The 23,971-nt window shown below is 55.3% G+C and overlaps 5 protein-coding genes across 14 annotated transcripts; 2 read left to right on the plus strand and 3 right to left on the minus strand.

Moving 5' to 3' along the window:
- The first annotated feature begins 108 nt into the window (after nucleotides 1-108).
- Slc33a2 (solute carrier family 33 member 2) lies at nucleotides 109-6,327 on the plus strand. Of its 3 annotated transcripts, XM_085679173.2 has the most exons (6): nucleotides 109-2,654; nucleotides 2,956-3,103; nucleotides 3,193-3,317; nucleotides 3,385-3,494; nucleotides 5,094-5,199; nucleotides 5,941-6,327. In XM_085679173.2, the coding sequence occupies exons 1-5, from the start codon at nucleotides 1,973-1,975 to the stop codon at nucleotides 5,196-5,198; spliced, it is 1,170 nt and encodes a 389-aa protein (XP_085535299.1). In that variant the 5' UTR covers nucleotides 109-1,972; the 3' UTR covers nucleotide 5,199; nucleotides 5,941-6,327. The 3 variants fall into 3 exon arrangements, with proteins under 3 accessions (XP_085535299.1, XP_048310573.2, XP_048310571.2); XM_048454616.3 differs by having other exon boundaries at nucleotides 5,094-6,327; XM_048454614.3 differs by lacking the exons at nucleotides 5,094-5,199; nucleotides 5,941-6,327 and adding an exon at nucleotides 3,574-3,850 and having other exon boundaries at nucleotides 687-2,654.
- Nucleotides 3,825-10,577, minus strand: Recql4 (RecQ like helicase 4). Of its 5 annotated transcripts, none has more exons than XM_087898891.1 (22): nucleotides 10,334-10,577; nucleotides 10,220-10,253; nucleotides 10,044-10,141; nucleotides 9,704-9,847; nucleotides 8,749-9,456; nucleotides 8,542-8,668; nucleotides 8,330-8,437; nucleotides 8,132-8,230; nucleotides 7,440-7,532; nucleotides 7,225-7,361; nucleotides 6,852-6,935; nucleotides 6,591-6,779; nucleotides 6,332-6,511; nucleotides 6,120-6,261; nucleotides 5,770-6,032; nucleotides 5,423-5,639; nucleotides 5,215-5,344; nucleotides 4,962-5,131; nucleotides 4,711-4,891; nucleotides 4,491-4,617; nucleotides 4,198-4,306; nucleotides 3,825-4,109 (listed from the first exon to the last, which is right to left on the minus strand). In XM_087898891.1, exons 1-22 carry the CDS (start codon nucleotides 10,415-10,417, stop codon nucleotides 3,985-3,987), a joined length of 3,549 nt encoding a protein of 1,182 aa, XP_087755017.1. In that variant the 5' UTR covers nucleotides 10,418-10,577; the 3' UTR covers nucleotides 3,825-3,984. The 5 variants fall into 5 exon arrangements, 4 of the variants coding, with proteins under 4 accessions (XP_087755017.1, XP_048310540.3, XP_085535266.2 ...); XM_048454583.3 differs by having other exon boundaries at nucleotides 4,491-4,632; XM_085679140.2 differs by having other exon boundaries at nucleotides 4,491-4,632; nucleotides 5,215-5,639.
- A 62-nt stretch (nucleotides 10,578-10,639) lies between these two features.
- Lrrc14 (leucine rich repeat containing 14) lies at nucleotides 10,640-15,485 on the plus strand. Of its 4 annotated transcripts, none has more exons than XM_085679167.2 (5): nucleotides 10,641-11,152; nucleotides 12,849-12,951; nucleotides 13,278-13,631; nucleotides 13,824-14,408; nucleotides 14,503-15,485. In XM_085679167.2, the coding sequence occupies exons 3-5, from the start codon at nucleotides 13,303-13,305 to the stop codon at nucleotides 15,068-15,070; spliced, it is 1,482 nt and encodes a 493-aa protein (XP_085535293.2). In that variant the 5' UTR covers nucleotides 10,641-11,152; nucleotides 12,849-12,951; nucleotides 13,278-13,302; the 3' UTR covers nucleotides 15,071-15,485. The 4 variants fall into 4 exon arrangements, with proteins under 4 accessions (XP_048310568.3, XP_085535293.2, XP_048310569.3 ...); XM_085679166.2 differs by having other exon boundaries at nucleotides 10,642-10,795; nucleotides 12,531-12,951; XM_048454611.3 differs by lacking the exon at nucleotides 12,849-12,951 and having other exon boundaries at nucleotides 10,640-10,869.
- Nucleotides 15,486-15,801: 316 nt separating this feature from the next.
- Lrrc24 (leucine rich repeat containing 24) lies at nucleotides 15,802-22,323 on the minus strand. Its single transcript, XM_048454607.3, has 5 exons — nucleotides 22,214-22,323; nucleotides 18,902-19,146; nucleotides 18,422-18,700; nucleotides 18,111-18,279; nucleotides 15,802-16,827 (listed from the first exon to the last, which is right to left on the minus strand). Exons 2-5 carry the CDS (start codon nucleotides 19,079-19,081, stop codon nucleotides 15,893-15,895), a joined length of 1,563 nt encoding a protein of 520 aa, XP_048310564.1. The 5' UTR covers nucleotides 19,082-19,146; nucleotides 22,214-22,323; the 3' UTR covers nucleotides 15,802-15,892.
- C19H8orf82 (chromosome 19 C8orf82 homolog) lies at nucleotides 21,551-23,969 on the minus strand. The gene is made up of 3 exons (XM_048454623.3): nucleotides 23,762-23,969; nucleotides 23,274-23,322; nucleotides 21,551-23,077 (listed from the first exon to the last, which is right to left on the minus strand). The coding sequence occupies exons 1-3, from the start codon at nucleotides 23,921-23,923 to the stop codon at nucleotides 22,632-22,634; spliced, it is 657 nt and encodes a 218-aa protein (XP_048310580.1). The 5' UTR covers nucleotides 23,924-23,969; the 3' UTR covers nucleotides 21,551-22,631.
- Nucleotides 23,970-23,971: the final 2 nt, after the last annotated feature.

Below are 23,971 nucleotides of genomic sequence, written 5' to 3' on the forward strand. Positions count from 1 at the left end.
TTGATTTAATTGATTGACTTTGCATAGTCAAATGGACCCTGCTTAAGGAACACCAGACACCTCATATAAAGGCGCTGTTAAGGACGGCTCCCAGGAAAGGGCCCCTCGGGCTGTTATTCATCCACTTGTCTTAAGAGAGTACGCATCTGTGGCTAGGTCTTCATTATGGTCTTAAATGTGGGGCATGTGGTGACCCCTTCAAATCAACTAACGTACTAGTGAAGTGTGTGAAGGCAAATGTGGGTCACATCCGCCTTTTAGGGCTAGCCCAGGGCCACTTGGGAGGGGGATGAAGTTACAGAGAATTCCAGGGGAAAGTGGTCTTAGAGGCAGTGTCATAAATAGTAACTTTCCCCTGGGCTACACAACTTGCCGTGCCAACCACAGGGTGGAGCTGTTAAACTGAGTTACACCAAAGTGGGAGAGACAGCAAGGGCTTGAGAAGACTTGTGGGGGGGAGCAGAGCAGGGGAGGACCTTTAGCAAACCACCTCTAGGCACCCTTGGGGTGCTAAAGGATTAGGTGCACTCTCCTGAGGGTGGAGACTTAGGAAGGAAGGATGCGCCCCTGTGCACAGCAGGTACTGGTGGGGTGCACTGGTTGGGTCTTCAGTAGTCCTCTGAGGTAGGCAAGAGCTGTCCTTCCTCCCCTCAATGCTACTAGGATTGAATTCAGGACCATGGAACTATATCCTGCCTGCCACCCTTTCTCAATTTTAAGGCATGGTCTTGCTTGCTAAATTAATCCAAGTCAACCTTAAACACATGATGCTCCTGCCTCAGCCTGAATAGCTGAGATTACAGGTGTTCACAACCATGTTCTGAAGTAGAACACACTTTATAGATGTGAAAACCTGGGCCCTGAGACTATCTGGAAGTTATAGGACAGCAAGCCAATGTTGGGATGCTCAGACCTAGACACAGGGTCATGTGTCGAAATGGGCACAACAGCACCACCCAGTTGTCCACTATGGAGCTAGTTCTTAACCCAAGGTGTCATCTAACAGCCTTATGGTGGCCTTGGGAGTAGCACAGTTCTGGGAAGAGGGAAGGGATTGGGCATGGGCCTTCCTTGCAGGGCCAGAATCATGTGGGCTGGACTGGCTACCCTCACTGAACACTAAGGGAAGGGGTTATCATGGGCAGTAGCTGACTGGGTCCTGACCTTTCCCACAAAACACTAGCTTTTGAGGTCACTGCCTTGACAGGCTCTGAAGCCACAGTCATAGCAAGGTATGGGGAGCGGCACCAGAAGCACCATGGAGCAGAGTACTGCCACCTCCGTGGGAGTTGAGGATTAGAAATGCATCTCCTCCACGGGAGCCCAGGATTAGAAATGCCTAGGCCTTTAATCCCAGCATCCAGGAGGCAGACAGATCTCTGAGTTTGAGGCCAGACTGGGTTACAGAGTTCCAGGACAACAGAGCTATACAGAGAGACATTGTCTCGAAAAAAACAAAACAAGAAGAGCTTCTGAAAGAATCTAGTAACCATTGAGCACAATGTAAGATACCTTTGAGACCAGCCTGTACCACAGCTTCCTTCCCAGCCGCTTGCAGGGTCTGGGAACACGGGAAGCAGGCTGCTGTGTCCAGGTTTGTCACCAGGGGCGCCAGAGCAGACGTTCTCGGTCTGCGAAGGTTATCTGTAGCCTGCTTGACGTTAGCCGCTAGAGTTTTTGGCCAATTGTGGATTAGACTGCAGAATGACTTGGGAATTGGCTCCGCCCTCAGTCAAACGAGTCCTGCCTCCCTTGCCCGACCCCTGCGCAAGGCATGCTGGTAGTCATGGGCTGTGCGCAGGCCCACCGAGCTCAGGTTTATTCCCGTATTTTCTCCCAACTTCGGTACTTCCGGTATATCGGGGCCCCAGTGTGAGCTTCGGGATCTTGGCCTGATAGTCCCTGAGCCTATGTAGATGGACTAGACCCTGGCCTTCCCAGCTGAGCCGTCTGATTCCACCCCGAGCTGGACATGCACGGGAAGCTGCTGCTGCTGGCCGGCCTCTATCTTGTGCAGGGTCTGCCCTACGGACTGCAGTCCAGCTTGCTGCCCATTTTACTGCGGACCCATGGCCTCTCCCTGACACGTGTGGGCCTGACTAAGGGATTGTATGCGCCATGGCTGTTCAAACTGGCGTGGGCGCCACTGGTGGACAGGCGGGGCTCCCCTCGGGTCTGGTTAACACTCAGCACCGTGTCCCTGGGCCTAGTGTGTGGGCTCCTGACCGTGTTTCCTCCTCCGCAAGCTGGCCAGACAGGGCTCCCCACCATCATGATGGGGCTGCTACTGCTGCTGAATCTGGGTGCAGCAGTGCAGGATGTAGCTCTAGACACGGTCGCTGTGCAACTCCTGGAGCCAAAGGAGCTGGGGCCTGGAAACACTGTACAGGTGGTGGCTTACAAGCTGGGATCAGCACTGGCTGGGGGCGGGCTGTTGGTCCTCTTCCCCACTCTCTCTTGGCCACTGCTTTTTCTGCTCCTAGCTGCCACCTACTGGCTGGCTGCTGCTTTAGCCTGGGCTGCACCAGCCTTGGGACAGCTGCCTAGGCCTCAGGTCTCAGAGCATACCCCCACCACATCCTATTTTCTACAAGATTTGCTGGCTGTGCCTGGGACCCTCTGGACAGCAGGCTTTGTTCTCACCTACAAGCTAGGTACGTCTTTGAGTTAGGCAATGCCAAGCTCTGAGCCCTAACTTCCCTAGGGCCCTGAAACCCACTTAGCTCTCAGCCCAGCCCTCCCCAGAGCTCTGTAGTTCAGTCTTCTCTCAGCTTCAGCCACAGCCCACCGGTGTCACCGATAGCGCTTCAAATTAGCTGGGCTTCAGGGCCCAGCTTTTTCTAACACCTGGGAACCATAAAATTGAAGGGGGGCAGAGGCCTGGCTGGTTGGAGGACTGAGGCTCAAGAAGGGAGAAAGGAGAAGGGGACCATCCTTGTTTATGATCTCCTGTAGGTGAGCAGGGTGCTGGCAGCCTGTTTCCTCTTCTCCTGTTGGACCATGGTGTTTCTGCCTCAGACTTGGGGCTATGGAGTGGCTTGGGCGCTATGACCTGCTCCATTGCTGGCTCCTCTCTGGGGGGGGCTCTACTGGCCAGGCACTGGTAAGCACTCCCCAACCCTAATGTGACCCTTATCTCCACCCATCTCCCAGGGAATCTTACCATATTCAGTCTCCCAATTCCCACCCCAGGCAGCCTCTCTCCCTGTTGAGGTCAGTGCTGCAGCTACGCCTTGGGAGTTTGGCCTGTCAGACTGTTCTGCTTTTCTACCTCAGTACCCCTGGGGCCAGTCTGGAGCCTGGTACAATCATGAGAGGTGAGAGGTCAGCCTTGACGAGGGAGGGAGCAAGAGCCGGGGGCCCCACTGACCTTTCTTCTTCTAGGGGCAGCATTGCTGAGCCTGTGTCTACAGCAATTTCTGGGCGGTGTGGTCACCACGGCCACATTCACCGTGATGATGCACTGCAGCCAGATGGCACCCAGAGCCCGGCAGGTAAGAGGGCAGGGCAGGGATGCCCGGGGGCTGCAGGGCTAGGGAGCCACTAGGTCCTGATCTGTATTCCCACCCCCAGGCCACACACTATAGCCTCCTGGCCACTTTGGAACTGCTGGGCAAGCTGCTACCGGGTACCCTGGCTGGAGTGCTGGCTGATGGCCTGGGCCCACGCCTCTGCTTTGCTGCCTTCCTCGTACTCTCAGGTCTGCCCATTCTGGATCTCAGTCTGGCACCCAGTAACCTGACCTGAACTGCCATGTATGGCCTGGATGTCTGGAACACATGAGATGTAGCTGTCCTCAAACTGAGGACTGTGTTGCCAGAAAGGACATAAAATTGCTTTTTATTTTGCACTTTGGTTTTGCCTAACGGTCAGTGATGGCTACATCATTGCCTCGATAGCACATGAACCTGACACCCTCGGTGTAGTGGCCACAGTCTGGCTTGCCTCACGCCTCCACCATATAGCGCTCTCCCATGGAGGCGGTCATCGGCTGCTCAGCAGGAGCTCTTCTGTAGCCAAGCGCATCAGGGCATGGAAATCCAGATGTAGATACTTTCTCCAGAAACGCCGGTCCTGCCCATACACCTGGGCTGGGTAGCAGGGACTTGCTATGATGGAGCAGAAACGTAGGACTGAGGACTCAGCCGGCTCTAGTGCCCAACTCCTCCCTAATTAAAGCAGCCCCGTGGCCCTCACCAATGCCATGGAAGATGCGGGCCACAGCCCGTCCTGAAAACCTTTCCTCTGGCCGCAGGGAAAGGAGCTGACGGATATCACGGCGAATATGATCCTCCCAGTCCTGAAGCTGTGGGGAGATGGCATGTGACCTTCCCTGCACCCCACAGCATCTGTCACATAAAATCACACCCCAAGCAGCCCAAGAAACCTTGAGCCAGGCAGGGGTTGGACTGTGGGGTTGGGTTGTACGTGGGCATGTCATTATCCTTGGCTTTAGGAATCACCCGTCTTCAAAGGGGTGTGGCACTTACCTGGTTCTGCCCAGGCTCTGGACCCTGCTCATCCTTCACAGTTTCCTCTTCCTCAAAGTAGTGGCTGAGCAACGTCTTCAACCGGCTGCTGCGCTCCTCATCCGACTGCTCTAGGCAGGGTCCACAGCTGGGAAAGGCCACACTGGGGATGAGACAAACCTGTCAAGAGTGCCCCTGGGGTCGGAGTGGGTGGCCTGGGCTCTGCCTACCTTCTTCCCACCTGCGAAAGGTCTTAGATATCTGGTGTAGATGGGCCAGGGCCTTGTGTTCACGAGCCTGGACTCGGCTGTACAGGAAGTCGCAGATCTGGTCCTTGTCCTCATCTGTCAGGTCACCAGGACTGTGCAGGTGAAAGGCCAACTCGCTGAACTCCACAAGCACCCCTGTGCCCCGTGGTGCACCTGTCAGCAAGTGTGTCAGTCAGAGGCGGCGGGGGCCAGCACAGCTAGACTGAGGGAGGGCTGGGCATACCTTTCTTTGGTTCTTGGTCCCACTGCAGCTGGTAGAGAGCCTGGCGCACAGAGGCCAGCTCCCAGCCCATCGAGTCTGCCAGCTCCACTATGTCAAACTCTAAGGAGCTGCTACCCTGACTTGTGTCTTTAGGTGGCCACTTGGCCCAGCATGCAGCCAAAGGGGGACACCTGTGCCCAGGAGACAAAGGAGTATGTGGTCAGCAGCTCCAGATCTTTGTCTTCATCCTTAGCCTGAGGTGAGATATGCTTACCTGTGGGCCAGAGCTTGCAGCTGGGCACGGCCCCCAGGGCAGTGCAGACGGCAGTGGGCATAGGTATAAGGCAGCAGCTCCAGCCAATGCCGAGGGTGTAGTTCCAGATAGCACAGCAGAGTCTCAATAGCTAGAGGCAAAGGAAGGCTCAGAGGCTGTTGATAGTACCCCATATCTCCCTGTACCCCATATCTTCTTGGCTCCTTACCCTCCTCTGTCATGTCCAGAGCCTGTACTGTAGACTGCACTGGGAGTGCCCGCTTATGGCCTTGGCAGGCTGGACCCAATACAGGGTCTGTTTGTTGGCCGTTGTGCCTCCGGGTGCATGTACAGGGTGGGAAGACACGCTGCACCAGCTTCTTCACAGCCAGGAAGTCAGTGCCATCAGCATGGGCGTGTCTGCGCAGTTCCCAAAGGTCTTCGCCCTGCATTGAGACAGTCATATGCATACACTTTGGAGCTAGAGTGGCAGCGGCAAGAAAAATAGGATTGCAGTTGGGACCAAAGTGGCATGGCATAGGAACAGCGTAACTCCTGGGGAGATGGGGTGCCAACCTGCGGCTGCAGGAACAGGTGACAATGGGCGGGCTTCCCATCACGTCCTGCACGACCAATGGCTTGCACATAGCTCTCGAAGTTTGGAGGCAGTCCCAAGTGTAGTACAGCCCGAACATCTGGCCGGTCCAGCCCCATCCCAAAGGCTACTGTGGCCACTACCACCCGCAGGTGGCCCTGCATGAAGGCCTGCTGCACTCGTCGCCGTTCCTGGCTGCCCATGCCAGCATGGTATGCTTCAGCTACAGCCTCAAGGCCGCAACCTTAGAGAAAGTGTACAAATGGTTGATGGGACCGAGCCAGCATGCAGAAGGAAGGGTCCCTGGGGAACAAACCCTAAACATGCCTACCTCCGGGCCTTGGATCTCTCACCATGGACAGGCAGGTCCGGAGGAGTGCAGCCACCCGTTCTGTATCCTTTTGTCGATGGCAGTAAATGATAATAGAACCCAGGGCACGAAAACGGTCACCCTGCAGCAGTGTCACCAGAGCCTGGCAATAAAGCGCGATTAACATGGCAGGTCGTGGGCTTCTGCTGGGCCCTTGGCATACACATAACTACCTGGTCTGAATCTCTGTCCATGGACACGGAGAGGTGCAGATTGGCAGGGATGGAGGCCAACCCACTGAGCGCAAGCTCTTCCGCTATGCCCAGGTGCTGGGCCACGTCGCGTGCAGTGCTCCGTGTGGCCGTGGCTGTGAGACCCAGAAAGCAGCGCACACCCATACGCTCCCGAAGGACCTGAACCAGGGACAGTGTTGAGTCACTTGTCCCACCTGGGTCCTAGTCCACCTCCATCCTGACCCCAACAAAAGCTCACTTTGCAAACACGCAGGTAGGAGGGCCGGAAGTTGTGTGACCACTGAGAGAGGCAGTGGACCTCATCAATGCAGGCGAAGGCAACTGGAGGTAGCTGAGAGGCATCAGGGAGGCTGGCAGGGCCCTTAGCCCCACACCTGACCAAGGCCTCGGGGGACACAATCAGCACATGCACCTGGGCTGCCTTTACCTGAAGGGAAGAGGGTTATGGACACTGCCCAGAGGGATGCCCACTACCACCCATCCATGGGGCCCTCCTGACCTTTTTCAAGACAGATTCTCGCTGTTTCTTGGTCATACCTGAGTGGAGGCAGGCTGCCTTCAGACATGGAGGCAGGTCAGACACCTGTAAATCCAATGCTGTCATAGCCCAGCCCAGCTCAGTCTGTGCCCCTACTCAACCCACTGGAAGGAAAAGTATCAGATCCTGGGTCCTGGGAGAAAATGCTCAGAGCTGGCCACCTATGGACCTGTGCACCCTGGAGATAAGGAACCAGGTGAGAACATTGGGCACTAGGCTGTGCTACCCTTAGGAAGGTCGGCTGGCCACTGGTGTGTTCAGGAAACAAGAAGAATCCAATGGTATCAGAGGTGTCAGTTTGCAGACTTTCTAGGTACTAAGCCTGTCCATATACCTGGTCATCCATGAGTGACAGGAGAGGAGAGACCACCAGTGTGAGGCAGGGGCTTCGCTGGGCATACAGCAGTGCAGGAAGCTGGTAACACAGAGACTTGCCAGCACCCGTGGGTAACACCAACAGAGTGGAGATACCTAGGCAGGACAAGAGGCAGCTATAAGGCTCAATTTGCCAGACATAGCTTGGTGCAATTCCTAGGCAGTCACACCTACCAGAAAGAATCCTCATGACTGCACGTTCTTGACCAGGGCGGAAGGCTTGGTGCCCTAGCTGCTGTAGGGCCTGGAATACCTCAGCAGGGGTTTCTGTGGACACAGATGTGGTGGTTTGAATGAGAATGGCCCCTATAGGCCCCCATAGGCTCATGTATTTGCATGGTTAGTTCCTATCTGGTAAAACATTTGGGAAGAATTAGGAGGTGTGGCCTTGTTAGGAAAAGTGTGTCAGCCAGGCGGTGGTGGCACTCAGGAGGCAGAGGCAGGCAGATCTCTGTGAGTTCGAGGCCAGCTTGGCCTACAACAGCTAGTTCTAGGAAGGTCCCAAAGCTACAGAGAAACCTTGTCTCGAAAAAACAAAAAAACAACAACAAAAAGACAAAAACAAAAAGAAAAGAAAAAGTGTGTCATTGGGTGTTGGCTTTGAGGATTTCAACAGTCCAGGCGAGGTAAAGTGTCTCTGTCTCTCTGTCTGTCTGCTGATCAGGATGCAAAGCTCTCAGCCACTTCTCCAGCACCATGTCTGCCTTTCTGCTTCCCACCAAGATAACAGACTAAGCTGCTAAGCAAGTCCCAATTCAATACTTCCTTTTCTAAGAGTTGCCTTGGTCATGGTGTCTCTTCACAGCAATAGAACAGCGACTAAGACATGTGTCGGGAAAGACTCTGGACCATTAAGTTTCACTCACCTGCTACCTGCCCCAGGAGCCCTGGTGGGTAGAGGGGCAACGCTGGGCATGGAGGACAGGGCATCTGTAGCTTTGGCCCATCGGGTTCTCTGTCCTGACCTGCTTGGATAGGCAAGAGAGTGATGTGGGGGCACCAGAATCCACAGATCATCCAGGCCCAATGGCCTCAGGTCACATCCACCCATTCCCCTAACTTACCAGAGAGGGGACAGGAAGGAGAGGCTGTTGTCTGTGCTACTTCTTCCAAAGCAGAAACAGGCTGTTTATCTTCCCTGCCACCTTCCTCCTGGAAGGTCAGGGTGGAGCCTGGACCAGAGTTAAGAGCTGGTGGAACCTTCTGTTTGCATAAGTAATTCTCTAGCTCCCCTTCCCGATGGTTAAATGACCCAGCACTCATGGCAGAGGTTTACCTGGCTGGGAACACTGCGATGCCCAGTGCCCAGACTGCCCGCACTGGAAACAAGTGTCCTTCGCCGTGGCTCTGGGTCCACTTCCCCCAAACTGCTCCCTTTTCTTCTTCCACTTTTGCTTCCATACCTGGGGAAGCCCACAGGGACTACTCAAGAGGGAGATGGGAGGAGAGAAAAGGCCAGCCTGCTCCATTCAGCATGTCTCACCTGCTTCCGGAGAAGCCTGCCTCGACTGGCCCCAACTCGCACATAGCACTTCTGTTTCATGTTGAGTCGAACATAGTTCCCCCTGTCCAGGGAAGCTGGTCGAGGGGAGATGTGGAGGCGGGCTGTGCCCTTGGCCTTCGCGGTCTTGGCCTGCTTCGAGGAGCGGGGCTGAGAAGCATTCACCTGTGCAGGTTCTCCTGGTGGCTCTTTCTCGTGAGCTGTAGTCCTGGCTCCCTCAGATAGCTGTCCTGCTGGACTGCTGTCCCGGGCTTGTGCAAAGTCCTCAGAATCCTTACTCATTTTCCTGGCTTCATCATTGCTGGATGTGGGGCTTGGAGGCTGTAGGGCATCGGGGCTCTGTGACTTGTTTTCTGGAATACCAGGATCAAGGACATTTGTCTTGCCTGACTTCTGAGGTTGTGACTCCTTTGCATCCAGGTCAAGCCCACAGGCATCGGGAACCTCTAGAAGGTCGGAAACTCTGGCGTGACACCGCTCTAACCAGCCAGGGTCTAGGGAACTCAGCCGCAGGCTCAGGGATGCCTGAAGCTGTTGGAGCTGGCCTAGCCTTGGCCGGGGCTCAGAAAGTCGGGGAAGTACGTCATTAGTTTCATCTGGACAGGTCCTTGGGCCTGGTGGCCTTGGGGTGGTCACCGTGGACAAAGATCTCTTCTGAGGCTGGAGTTTTCGGCTCAGGGTTGGCCTAGTCTAGGTTGGGGAAGATAGAACAGCAGGTAGGATCTCAGGACCCTGGGCTTTGCAGACGTTTGGGACAGACAAGAAGCTGACAGTGAGGTTCCTGTGAGCACCTTAGGAGCCGAGTCCAACTTACTGCAGGAGCACACGTGTGTGTGCGTGAGCATGTGTGTGTGCTGTAAAGAAGGGTGGATGCAGAAGGGTCCCGGCAAACTACCCCAGAGCCAAAGGCAGTTCTGGGTTCACCTCCACTTCTTACCTGTAGCTTTGTTTTTTTCAGATTGGCTTTGAGCCTTTCCCCATAGTCTTGTACTGAACTCAATGGGCCCTGCCTGGGGACAGGCTGTGTGTTCTGGGTTGCAGCTCGATTCAGGTGGGGACCCCAGCAGCTTGGCTCCTGTGCCTGCAGTAGACAGTAGTGGACTAGACCACGTTAAAAAGTGATATGGGCACAGAAGTGCCTCCAAAGCTTCCCCTTAACCCCCACGGGAAGGCCTGGCCATCAAACTTGTGGGCTCCACGGAGGCATGGCTGTAATAGCTCTTGGCTCCAGCCGTTTGACCATACACAACCTTGACTGGGATCAAGGGCCAATATACCTCCTCAGCTGCCTCGGCGAGAGACTGCTCTAGGCTGCGCTGTCCGTCGCCAGCCTGGCGCACTGCATGCTTTAGGGTACGGTACTCACGGTAGAGCGCTGAGAAGGCAAGGGTCGGGGGTCAGGGCTCACCTACTAACCTTAGCCCCGTCCCAGGCCCGCCAGCCCAGCGCTCACCGCGGGTCTCCTCGGGTGCCGCCTCCACATCCTCCTGGGAGAGAAGCTCGTCAGCCACGGGCTGCGCCTGGGTCCCCACTCACCGCCCTGTCCGTGCCCCCAACCCCACCTCACCTGCGCTGGCCGTCTCCCGTGCAGCCGTGCGAAAGCGCGTTCCCACTCCTGCAGCCGTGCGCGAACGCTAGCGAGCCTTTCCATGGCAGTCAGATCCTGGGTCTAAGAGAATCTCCCGCCGCCGCTGGGAAGTGTCGTTCTGAGCCAATGGGAGCTGGCAGCGGGCGACGCCAGACCGGGCGGCCAATTCGCTGAGCCCTGGAGGGGCGGGCCCTGCCGTGTTACGTCATCGCGGCGCGCCACTCTGCTGCGCGGCGCTGGGCAAGGCTAGCGGAGGGGCCTTGGTGGTGGGGGCGGATGGGTGGATGAATTGGGGCCGCTGGACTGGGATCCGAGCCCGGCGAAGAGACGGCAGCTGTAAGGGTCACGGTACTTGGACGACCGGGCCGACGGGGGCTGGCGTTTGAAAGCCCCGGCTGCAGCGGATTCTCGGGAGGTGCCGCTGTGCGGGGATGGACCCGGGTGAGCCCCGCAAGCGCAGGGCGACCTAGGGACGGGTGAGGATGTTCTGGACCTTCAGGGACATGCTCGTCCGGGTTAGTTGAGGTTCCGGGCTTGATTCGTGAAGGATTCGGGCGTACACATCTGCGTGTCTCACCGCAGAGACCGCTGTCTCCTGTGTCCGGCGTTATGCCCCCAGAAGCAATCTTTGCTTGTAGGCCAGGCCGACTGCTTTCCTCTCACGACAGGTGCTTGATCGGCTTGACCTGTCAGCGAGGCAGTCCTCGCGAGATTACCGTAAGGTACAGCCAGATCGAGGATAGTCGTCCGGGGTTTCCCAGGGACCTGTCTCTTAAGGACTTGTTCAAGGTGTGAGAAGTAAGCAAGCCCCGGGGTTCTGCAGCTTTTCTGCTCCCTACCCCTTGTCCCGTGCTGTAACTCTGGGCAAGCGTAGGTCTTAGTTTTCCAATCGGTTACAGGGTGAAGGCTGTAATGTGGTTCTGAGGGTAAGGTGACTGTGTGTATCAGGAATCCTTCAACCTCAGGGGTCTTTTGCATGGAATGCTTTGATGGACGGCCTCTGACTAGATCTTTCAGAATTCCGTGAATTTAAGACTTGGTGGTCTCTCTGTGCAATGATTGCTCAGTGAAGTTGGGATTCCCAAATAGGAGGCAAGGACCACAGAGGGTGAGAGTTACTTTTCCTCAGGGATTTCTGTGCTTGGTTATACTCTAGAAAACCGTTACCTCGAGCCCTGTGGTGGTGGCGCACTCCTTTAATCCCGGCACTCGGGAAGCAGAGGCAGGTGGATCTCTGTGAATTCGAGGCCAGCCTGGTCTACAAGAGCTAGTTCCAGGACAGGCACCAAAGCTACAGAGAAACCTTGTCTCGAACCCCCCCCCCCAAAAAAAAGAAATGTGAGAATTGAAATAAATTTTATTTAAAAAAAAAGGAAAAGAAAACCGTTATCTCTGGAGTTCACACTTAATGGCCTTAATCTCATGGACTGCACAGCATCTGTACTCAGGATCCTTTTTGGAAAACTAATCCTGGCACTTAGAAGCTGTGCTTAGATTTCCTTAAATCCAGGGGCACGCCTGTTGTATTGTTGGGAAGAGAGGCCCTGGGTTTATTTTACTTTAAAAATACTTACTTTCCCTTAGTTTCGTATGTCTGTGTCTATGTCTGAGTGGAGTGTATGTGCGTGCACCGCGTGCATAAGGAGTCCTGTGAGACCAGGGGAGGGCATCCCCATCAGGTCCCTTGGAACTGGAGTTTCAGGTGGCCGTGACACACCATGTGGGTTCTGGAAACCAAACCTGGGTCTTTTGCAAGATCAGTAAACACTCTTAACCCCTGAGCCATTTCTCTACCCCCAATCTTACAAACAAATGAACAAACACCCAAACCTGTTAAAACTCAAGCATTGGGCCAGCCAGCCAGTGATCTCCAGGGATCGTTCTGTTTTCTGCTGACTCCAATTCTGGCTGTTTTTACACAGGTTCTAGGATCTGAAGTTTGATCCTCTCTTTTGTTTGGCAAGCACTATACAAAGTTATCCCCCAGTCCCTCTCTTCCTTTTATTTTTGACGATAGGATGCTATTGTATATGGATAAATAGATTAGGTGGACCTTGAACTCAACAAGGTCTGCATGTGTCTTGTTTCCCTGGTGCTGAAATTGAAAGTGTACAACTAACTCCATGGCTAGCCCTGATTTGTTTATTTATGTTTATTTATTGTGTTTTTTTCAAAGCAATATTTTTCTGTAGCTTTGGAGCCTGTCCTGGAACTCTCTCTGTAGACCAGGCTGACCTCGAACTCCCAGAGGTCCACCCGTCTCTGCCTCCCAAATGCTGGGATTAAAGGCGTGCACCACCACCTCCCAACTTTTTTTAATGTGCCTTGGTGTTTTGTTTGCATGTATGTCTGTGTGAGGGTGTTGGATCCCCAGGAACTGGAGTTACAGACAGTTGCGAGCTGCCATGTGGGTGCTGGGAATTGAACTCTGGAAGAGCAGCCAGTGCTCTTAACGACTGAGCCATCTCTCCAGTGCCCTTATTTCACTTTTGAGGAAGGATTCCTGAGTCACATTTGTGACTTGAGAGACCTAAAGTGTCGATGCTGGGTCCCGCAGAGCAGCAGCTGTTTCCAGAAGGCCACACGTGAACACGCAGGTTAGTGACAGTGCTCTGTTGTTTATGTTCTGCTTGATGACTCGATTTCCCCTAGTAGGAACTTACTAGAAATTACCCCTGCCAGGTAGGATGGCACATGCTTGTAATCCCAGAAGAGGCAGGAGGATTGTCACAAGTCCAAGACAAGCCTAGGCTATGAAGTGAGACTCTGTCTCAAGCCAGACAAAGAAGCATTTCCTTTTTGCACCTCCTTCCACGAAGTGCCAACTCCATGTCAGATAGCATGGTGGACATTTGTACCACAGATAATTTGGAGAGGTTTGCCCCGGGGTTTCTCTTCCCTAATTAAGATCCCTCTCCTGCAGGTGGCTATCTGCCCAGCCCAGCGCCATGCACACGCTTGTGTTCCTCAGCACACGGCAGGTGCTTCAGCGCCAGCCAGCTGCCTGCCAAGCCCTGCCCCTGCTGCCCCGAGAGCTCTTCCCCCTGCTGTTCAAGGTGGCCTTCATGGACAAGAAGACGGTTGTGCTGCGTGAACTGGTGCACACATGGCCCTTCCCACTACTGAGTTTCCAGCAGCTGCTGCAAGAGTGTGCCCACTGCAGCCGCACCCTACTGCAGGAGCGGCTCAGCACAGAAAGCATGCAGGCTGTGATCTTGGGGTTGACTGCCCGACTTCACACTCCAGGAAAAGAGACTGGAACGCAGCCCCTTTGCAGGTATGCATTTGTCTGAGGGGCCCACAGGCTAGGAGTACAGAGAAGAGTACACTGAGTTGGCACCAGGGTGGTCCTGAGGTGAGAAAGAGAGTAGGATGGGAATAGCCGTATTTGCTGCTTTGGTACAAGGCGGCTGGGAGGAGGGTAGGCCTTGCCCCCTCATTCCCTGCCTCTGGCCATTCTTGATCCCAGGAAACATGCTTTGCGGGTACTAGATATGACTGGTCTTCTGGATGATGGCGTGGAACAGGATCCTGGAACCATGAGCATGTGGGACTGCACAGCCGCTGTCGCCAGAACGTGCATTGCCCAGCAGCAGGGCGGGACTGCTGAGCCGGGGCTGTCCCCGGCCCCCGTGGAAGTTCGTGTAGACCTTCGGGTGAACCGGGCTTCCTACACATTCCTTCGTGAGGCACTCCAAAGTAGTGTGGACAGCCCCCTGCGGCTCTGCTGCCGGGACCTCCGGGCTGAGGATCTGCCCATGCGCAACACTGTAGCACTGCTGCAGCTTCTAGATGCAGGCTGTCTGCGCCGGATAGACCTACGCTTCAATAACCTGGGCTTGCGTGGCCTGTCTGTCATTATCCCACACGTGGCCCGCTTTCAGCACCTAGCCAGCCTGAGGCTGCACTATGTGCATGGGGACTCGAGGCAGCCTTCTGTGGATGGTGAGGACAACTTTCGCTACTTTCTGGCGCAGATGGGCCGCTTTATCTGCCTTCGGGAGCTCAGCATGGGCTCCTCTCTCCTTTCAGGCCGGCTGGATCAGCTGCTCAGGTGAGTGGTCCCCACCATTGCTCTGTCCCCTCTCTGTATGAGGACTCCTTGGCCTCCCCACCCATGACCCTTCTGTAACCCTTTGTCCCTGCAGCACCCTGCAGAGCCCCCTGGAGAGCCTAGAGCTGGCCTTCTGTGCACTGCTGCCCGAGGACCTGCGCTTCTTGGCTCAGAGCTCTCATGCTGCCCATCTCAAAAAGCTGGATCTCAGTGGCAACGACTTGTCGGGCAACCAGTTGATCCCCTTCCAGGGTCTGCTGCAGGCCGCCGCAGCCACACTGCTGCATCTCGAGCTGACTGAGTGTCAGCTTGCTGATGCCCAGCTGTTGGCCACACTGCCCACCCTGACTCGATGTGCCAGTCTCCGCTACCTTGGTCTCTATGGCAACCCTTTGTCTATAGCTGGACTTAAAGAGCTGCTCCGTGACTCTGTGGTACAGGCTGAGCTACGCACTGTGGTGCATCCCTTCCCTGTGGATTGCTATGAAGGCCTTCCTTGGCCACCACCTGCCTCTGTCCTTCTGGAAGCTTCCATCAATGAGGAGAAGTTTGCCCGTGTAGAAGCTGAGTTGCACCAGCTGCTGTTAGCTTCTGGCCGTGCCCATGTACTCTGGACCACTGACATCTACGGGCGCCTGGCTGCAGACTATTTCAGCCTCTGATTGCTAGGGTCTTGATGAGGGGCAGGTCAAGCCCTGTGAGACTCTGCTGGAGGCCTGCCACAGAGGATTTCCTAGTCCACGGGGTGTACCTCCAGTCTCCATGTTTTGCAGTATCTGCTCCCAGTATCTGGCTGACTGTTGCTATCTCAGGACGGCACTCCCCTACTCGGAATGGCGGCACCTTACTGCTCCTGGGGTGCCCCCTCTGCAGAAAGCAGTCCCTGGGCACATCCCGTGCCCTTAGGAATGCAGTGCACTGGGGTGGATGTTAGGATGGTCGGCTTCAGGTAGTCTTGGGAGTACCCATGCAGTCTGAGGCCTTATGCTGTGCATCCTGCCTGGCATCTGAGGCACCCTATTACCTGGCTCTGTAGGATGTGAGCAAGGTACAAATGTGCAGTATCTGGAACTTGAATTCATGTTTTTGTTTGTTTTTTTGGTGTGTGTGTGTGTGTGTGTGTCTTAATTGGATGGGAAAGTCTTCCCCATGTTTCTGATGCTGCCTCATCATGACAAGGTGCCAACTGTTATCCAAGCTACTGCCCCATTTCCCTTCTGTGGTGCACTGTTCCCACTATTCCTACTGGCCAGAGCCAGGGTGAGCCGCCAGAGCTGGCAGCTGGGGACACCTTATCCACGGCCCCTGACACTCACAGACCCATGATTCCCGACCTGACTACCCCAACACAGGGCTGTAGCGCGACTCCCGACCTAAAGGCTCCAACACACACTGCTGTTGTCCGGCTTCAACTTTACTAATGAGCAGGTGCGGGCTGCACCGGCCAATCCCCGGTGCCTACGTCATTGACACGCGCGACGGACTTAGCAATGGATCTCATAGGCGACACGTGGAGGGAGGCGTAGCCCAGACATGAGCCCTTCAGGAGGGTTTTGTTCCGGCGCCTCCTCTGGCGGTACCTCAGCGAACAGGGGTTTGGAACGGTCGATGACGAACATCTCGTGCCCGCGTTCATCACGGAGTTCCTCGAGCTGCGCAAAGGTGCAAGGCCCGTCTGAATAGTCGTTGACGAACAGTGTGCCTTCGCCCGGCGGTGCAGGCACCTTTTTCCGCCGGCGTCGGCGTCGGCAAATCATGGCAGCCAACAAGAGCGCAGTGAGCGCCAGCAGCGCGATGGCTGCCGCGATGGCTGTCTGCGTTGCTAGGCCCAGGGCGCGGAAGGCCATGCTACCCGCCTCGTGCCGGGGCTCGTGTCCCACAGGGCGTGTAGCCGGGGCCTGCGGGGCGGGTGGCTGCTGTGACTGCTGCCGGGACGCGTTGACCAGGAGATGGAAGGGCACACGCGCTTTGCCGCCAGCATTGGCGGCCTCACATTCGTACTTGCCGGCATGAGCCAGTGTGATGTTGGTGAGGAAGAGCATGCCGCTGCCGGTGTCACGGGTCGCATGCCCACCCAGGCCTGATGTCCCACCTTCCAGCTGGGCTTGGGCTTGAGGTTTGCCATCACGAGGCTGGGGCACCTTTCTCCAGACCACCAGGGGCTGTGGGTATCCCGATGCCTGGCAGGCTACCTGCAGGTCCTCCCCCAGGTTAGCAGTGAGCTCCGGGGGCTCCACGTTCACAGAGGGAGGAATGCAGATAAGGCTGCCACCAGATACTTCTAGTAGACTCTGAAGCGCCAGGCGTGGGGGCTCTGCACATGTGATCTTCTTGTCTCTGGAGCTCAGCAGCCGGCGGCCCCCCTCTTTGATCCAAGAGCCCAGCCAGTGAAGGGCACAGTCACATCGCCACGGGTTCTCTGTGTAGGGTGGAACACAGTCTAGGTAGATAGATAGTTCTGCTGATGCAGACAGGGGCCCTTTCCCACCTCTTACAGATACCTATGGAGTCCCAGACCCTTGGTCTGGGAAGAGGAGTCCCACCTCTTCCCTCAGTCCAAGTTCCTAGGAGTGTGTGTGACCCCAGTTCCCGAAAGAGCATCTGCTTCTCTGATGTCCCATTGCAAGCCTCCAGGTCCTTGCATATTCCAGCATCACTGAGACCCTGTTGTCAAAGGCACTCTCCAGTTTCTGCCTGCCAGCTCTGATGAGAAGCTGCTATGGCCTCAGCTCTGTTAAGTTACTCTGTGGAACTGGTACTTGTCCTCCTTACTCGGGTGCATGAGCTGTTACTCTACCAGCTCTCCCTGGTGGTCCCTTACCAAGGCTGAGGGCTCTGGTGTGACCCTGCAGAGGAGTGCTCAAGGGTTGCCATAGTGAAGCGAGACAGAAAGGGAGAATTACAGGGACCCAGAAAGGGAGGCAAGTCTCCATAGGATCTGGCTGAGCTTCTCACCAGGTAAGATTAACCTTGGGTTGAAGATTGCAACCTAACAATATTCCTTTTAAATATAGAAGAATGTTAAAATGGCAGTGAGCCATACTTAAAGCCTAAGCATATACATGATCTTCAAGAATGACCTTACTCCTTTTGTAGGTAATTTCTGAGGGAATCACAGGACTAAACCTTTGTTTACAGTAAGGCCATCTTCGCTTGCAACCCTTGCTTCCTAGGAGTTTGCTCTATCAACTGTAACCCATCCAATGCAGAGGAACCACCCTTTGATCTCACTTAAGTTTTGATTGTTTGCTTTCCAGATGGGGTTTCTCTGTGTAGCCCTGCCTGTCCTGGAACTCGATTTGTATAGCAGGGTAGCCTCGAACTCAGAGATCCTCCTGCCTCTGTTTCCCGGGTGCTGGGACTAAAGGCGAGCGCCACCATACCCAACTCACTTAGGCTCTTTAACCATCCTTTGAGATGTAATTTCCAAAGCCGTCAAAACCAGATGCTAATGTCCCCTTTAATAAACTCCAACTCAGTTACATCTTGGCTTATTCTGAATTCTTTTCTGCAGTGAAGTTAAGAACCTGGTTCTGCCTGAGTCAGGCTCTGTAAAAAATTAAGAGAACTCCCCGGGCTGATGTGGCCACAGCGTGGAGTGTTCTCTGTTCCTACCATAGCTGACAATAGGAACCTCCTGTATACCTGAGCCTGCTTCTCCCAACTGGTGCTAGAAGAGACCCTTGCCAAAGGAAGTGTTACCTGTGAGGCGCAGGACTTGTAGGCTGCTCAGAGGCTGCAGGGCCTCTCTGCTGATGGTGCCCAGTTGGTTCCTGCTGAGGTCCAGCAGGGCCAAGGAGGAAAGCCCAGCCAGGGCCTGGTCCTCCAGTAACTCAATGCTGTTTTCTTGAAGATGCAGCTCCTGCAGTCGCTGAAGTAGGGACAGCAGATCGTCAGGCAAAAGGGCCCTGGGAAGCTCGACAATATTGACTTCTCTCCCCCAACCACTCCCACCAGTAGTGCGTTTATTGACATCACTGCAAGATCCCGCACTTAGGGCAGTTCTCGCTCACCGGCAGGTGCAAGAAGGTGAAATCCAGCAGCTTCGCCAGCTGGTTTCCAGCCAGGTAAAGCACGCGTAGCTGGACCAAGCCCACAAATGCACCGCCTCGCAATCCCCGAAGCCGGTTGCCGGTGAGCGCCAGTTCAAGCAAGCGCGGCTGTGCGCGGAAGGCACCCGACTCCAGCGCCCGCAGGGTATTGTTGTGCAGGTAGAGGTGGCGCAGGGCAGCGAGAGGCGCCAGGGCGCCTTGCTCCAGATGCGCAATGCTGTTGTCTTGCAGAAACAGCGTCTGAAAGGTTGTGGGGACGAGAGGATTACTTCACTGTGGGGCAAGTCCCACTCCCGTGGCGTGTCCCATCCCACTTGCCTACCTCAGCACCCTAGTGACCTTCCACCTCACCTCTGAGGCTCACACAATCTTTTCCATTGCGCTGGGCACTTATAACCCACTACTCCAATCCAAGACCCTCCAGTCCCACATAGTGCCCACCTGCGTCCCTGGGGGGATTCCCGGTGGGACGACACGCAACCGTAGGGCGCCGCACTCCACAGTGGCGCTGTAGCAGCGGCAGGCGGCGGGACAGCCAGTGGCTCGGGGCGGGAATCCGGGCAGCAGCGGCAGCAACAGGAGTCCCAGCAGAAGCAGCACCGGGGGAGCCCCTGGGTTCATTTCCGAAGAGCTCCACCAGGAAGCTGTGGCTTCCCCAAGGCCTGGACCCTGATGGGATGCGCCTCCTGAAACAGGTAGGCAGGCCAGTGCTAACATTATTCAGCCCGCGCATGAGCAGGAATGTAATGCCAGGCATTATGGTGGGTCATGCTCTTAATCGCAACACTGGGGAGGCTGAAGCAGCAGGATTGCAGTGAATTCAAGGTTAGGTCTAAGCAATATGTTCCAGGCCAGTCTGGCTGAACTGCGGTGAGACTTCGTCTCAAAATACAAAAGTAAGAAACAACCAATTAACATGGATGGAAGTCTACATACAATCCTTGTGTAACTTTTGAAAAGTTACAAACAGCACTCAGGAGGCAGAGGAAGGCGGATCTCTCTGAGTTGAGGCCAGACTGGTTTACACAGTTCTAGGTGGATCAAGGCTCCATAGTGAGACACTGTTTTAAAAAAAAAAGCCTAACTTCTTCTCTTGGTAAAACTTGTATAGAGGGCAGGCAAGATGGCTACACAAGTGAAGGCACGTGCCTGGCCAGCCTGGTGGAAGACGAGAATTGACTCTGCCAAGATCTTTTTTGACCTCCATGGGCTTGAGGGTCCTCCACTTCTGACCCATGCATGCAAACAATGCTTTTTAAAAGGAAAACAGAACAAACCGAGACTCCTTCCTTGAAGGTCTCTGCCTCGCACTAGCGTTCCTCCTGTGCCTGCACTGTCCTGCTCGGCACTGGCACCACGCGGGTTCTTCTTCACCCAGATGATGGGCTGGAATTGCTTAGGCCAAGTCGAGGGTCTAACTACCCAAGCCTCGACCAAAAAGGGCAGGCTCTGAGCAGACATGCCCCCTTGGTCTCACTCAGTGGCTGCTGGCACCAGCATACAGTTCGGCACTGAGCAGAAACTTTTGTGCCCCATCACAAGAGCAAAGGCTCCACCTTACGGTTCATTTGTCATGATTGGTGATGCTTGGTGCAGCCTGTGACCCTCCTGTTGTAGGGATGGAGGTGGGTGGACAGTTTAAGACTTAGGATTTTTCCTCAGGTAACTCATACGGCTTATTTCCTTTTAAATAAATAGGGTCTAGTGTGTTTCTCTGGTTGGCCTGGAATTCATCATGTGGACCACAATGGCCTCCAAACCCAGAGTGCTGACTCTAAAGGCCTGTGTCACTAGGCCCAGCTTACTTCTAATTTTTTTCTTTTTCAAAAATTTTTTCATTTAAATTTACTTACTTTACATGTATGAGTGTTTTACCTGCAAGTATGTGTGTGCATCTCATGCATGCCTGGTGCCCTCAAGTCTAATGGGCATCAGATCCCCTGGAACTGGAGTTAGGATGGTTCTGAGCATATATGTGCTAGGAATCAAATCTGGGTCTTCTGGAAGAGCAGCCAGTGCTCTTAACCACCACCCCCCCCCTTGAGACACAGGGTCTTTCTCTATATATGGCCCTGACTGTCTTGGAACTCTCTATGTAAACCAGGCTGGCCTTGAACTCATAGAGATCCATCTACCTCCGCCTCTCAAGTACTGGGATTAAAGAGCTGACCAACTACACCTGGCTGTTACTTGTAATTTTTTTTTTCCCTTGGAGTCAGGGTTTCTCTGTGTAACAGGACTGTCCTGGAACTCGCTCTGTGGCCAAGACTGGCATTGAACTCACAGAGATCTGCTTGCCTCTGTCTCCTGAATGGTGCTGAGATCAAAGGCATGCACCACCACCACCTGGCACTACTAATTTTTTTTTGAGTCAGAGTCTTGCTATATAGCCTATGTTATACTTGAACTTGAGATACTATTGCTCATGCTCCCAAGAGGCAAATGAACAGGTGTGCATTATCACACCTAGCTTTCTCAGATAATTCTCTAGAGAACTGAGGGATAAGCCAAACAGGAGAATCAGTTCAGAGGCCCAGAGCCTATGCCCCATCCCAAGCTGGTCCCAGGGGGCCTCTATCTTTGGAGTATTAGTGTGTCCTAGCTGGGATGTGGGAGGAAGCCTTAGGCTACCAACTGCTTCCCCCCTTTCCCTCTTCCTTCTGGGAACTGATCTCGGTATCTCCTGCACACTAAGCACAGACTTAAGCACACAACATACTAGTGAGTTATACTCCTATCGTACCGACTGGGTATCTAGCAGTGACCTCCGAAACTGTCGGGAAGGGCATTCTATAGTAGTTTACAAAATGTATCTGTGACCTAGGCACAGAAGGACTAGGGTAGGGTTCTGGGCACAATGCTCAGTTTTAACGGTAGTGCCAAGGCAGAGAAGCCCGCTTTTCTAAAGTTAAGGAGGACAGGAGCACAGGTGCACTGTTTTCCTCATTTGGTACAGTCTACCGTTTTCGCACCTGCTTATTCTCTAGGTCTCCTTGCTGCGCGTCAAGTTGAACTGTACTAAGTGGCCTTGGTGTTTGTTTCAATTTTGCACCAATCGTAAGTCACTTGGTCATTTAAAGTCAACAGAGATGAGGCAGGAGAGCAGTAGAGTTTTAATGGAATAGCTTTGGCGCAGGCAAAGGCAGTTCCTAGATATCTCAGGACATGCGGAGCCCAAGAAGCTGGGACGTTTGCTAGGCTTCTGGGTTTAATTTCCTGGAGCACGAATGACTGGTTGGTCCCTGGCTCCAGGCCTTGCGCATCTGTCCAGCCTTCAGTAGCAAAGCCTTGATCTGTGCACTAGGGATCAGAGCTGCTGCTCATGCGGACTCCCAGATGTGCATCAGCCACGACAGGAATGAGGGCCCCTTACTAGATAAGCCCAGAAATCCTTTTATCAGGACACAAACCCCTAATCCTATGCAGGAGTGGGGTGTCAGTCTGCTGAGGGCTCATCTAGGCGGGAAGAAGGTGGGTGGAGTGTCCCTCCCTCGGGCGGGCGCAGTGCGAAGCCCCAGCTGAGGTCCTGGCAGCCCTTGAGATCAGAGGCGCTTTAAACCAGCACTACCTCCCCTAACCTAGCCCTCCCGCTCCAGTGGGTCCAAGCCTGCTCACAGAGGGCGTGGTTTCCACCCCCCCCCCCATCCCCGCTGCCAGAGAGCCTGACCTTTACTTGGTAGCAGTCAGAACCTAAAGGATCCCGATCCCGCCCCCAAGCCTGGTGACCTTGGGCCAGGAACCCCCCCCCCTCACCTGCTCCAGTGGCGAGCGACTCCCCGCGGTGCTTGCGGCTGCTAGACTGGAGAAGCAGCGGGGGGTGGGGGTGGGCGCGCACGCGCACCGGCCCACGCGCGCCTTGCGCCTGCCGCCCAGCCTGACGTGACCAGAGCAGGCCAATCCGTGGGATGCAAGACCAGTTGTAAGGGTTAGAGGTGGCGGAGAGGGGACCGCTGTAGAGACCGAGAATAGCCGGACCGCACCAGAACCTTGGACAGCGCCAACCTAACGAGGCCCAAGGCGCACCTCTGCGCGCACGCGCACTCAGTCACAGGCGTGCAGGTGACTGGGGACATTTGGGTCGACCTGGAAGTCTGGGACCGAAGGGTAACCTGCGAGTACTACAAAGCCCAGTGTTTGCCCTAAACCTCCCCACCCAGCCCCGGCTGGAGGCTCAGGGCGGCGGGGCGGCGAGCAGCAGCGGGGCCAGATCCATAGTTAGGGCGATGCGGCGACCTTGCCAGTGCACGTGAGAGGGGACCGTGGGTGATTCAGGTCCGTACTCGAAGCAGGCGCTGAGCTCGAAGGCCAGGGCCGAGCGCACTAGGCCGACGCCGCCTGCGCGCTCCGGTGCCGGGTGGTACAGGCGCCCGTTGGCCGCCAGGGGTAGCAAGCGAGCCGGCTCAAAGGGGATGGCCAGGGCCTCGCCGCCGCCGCAGTAGGAGAGGCGAGGGGACTCGCTATCGGGGGCCAGCAGGTGCGTGAAGACCACGGGCCGGTCTTCACAGCGCAGGAAGTTACGCTCTCTGCCGCAGAGAGAGAGGAAGGGGAAGGAAGCCTCATAGCGCCCGCTGTGGTTCGGTCTCAGACGGGAGAAGAAAGTAACCAGGAACTGCAGGTCTGTGGGAAGAAAAAGTCGCGACTGTTCTCGCTGGTGCCGTAGCTCCCCAGACAGGCTCTCCTTCCTGGGGCACACAGGCACTGGCGTGAGACTGCCGGTTCCCTTGGGGCTGGGGGCTGCCCGCGGAGTCGGGGAGCTGGAGACCTGGCAGGGCGGAGGGAGAGAGGCTTGCGGGAGCTGCGCAGCAAGCAATACCTTTGTAGCAGGTGATAAAGTTCTTCATTTTGGAGTCATCCAGGAAAAGCTGCGGACAGAAGGGACAGACAGTGGACAGTAAATCCCGAACAGAAAGCCCCAAGCCCAGTGTTGTGTCGCTATTCTTGCTTTTTCTGTGTACCGTGTTCGAGGGGGCATGTGTCAGGGCCCCGCAGACTTCGTTCACGCCCACATACAGGTTTCCCGTGCGGCGGCCCCCTAGCCCCCCTTCTAAAGCAGGCTTGCCTGCTGCTGGGCTCCAGCAGTCGCGAGCCTTCAGCTCTGGGATTGGTTCTTGCAGGCTGAGGGTGGGGCAGGATGGCGAAGCCGTGGAGGAGGCAGCCTCTGGGCTTCCCGGCTCCCAGCCTGGGCTTTGAAAGTCAGGTCTAACACCACACGTAGCACCTATCCCTAGGTTTCGGCTCTAGAACTCTTCCCCGCCCGAGGCAGCTCCCTTAGGACTCCTCCCTGGCATGCTCCAGGCACACCTGGCCCTGGTGATCCACGTAGTAGAAATACTCGCGGGTTCTGGGCTCCGGGCTTTGACCCTGTGTGTAGGAGACACGTTCGTCCCCACTGCAGGTCCGAGCTCCCTGCGATCTCGCCAAGGCTAGAGCCAAGTTACGCAGTGACCTGCAAGGCGGCCACATCCTTCCACACCGGAAACAGGTCACACACCGGGCGCTGCGCCTGGTGCT

The sequence above is a fragment of the Myodes glareolus genome, chromosome 19 (genome assembly GCF_982192425.1).
Source record: "Myodes glareolus chromosome 19, mMyoGla1.1, whole genome shotgun sequence".
Lineage (NCBI taxonomy): Eukaryota > Metazoa > Chordata > Mammalia > Rodentia > Cricetidae > Myodes > Myodes glareolus.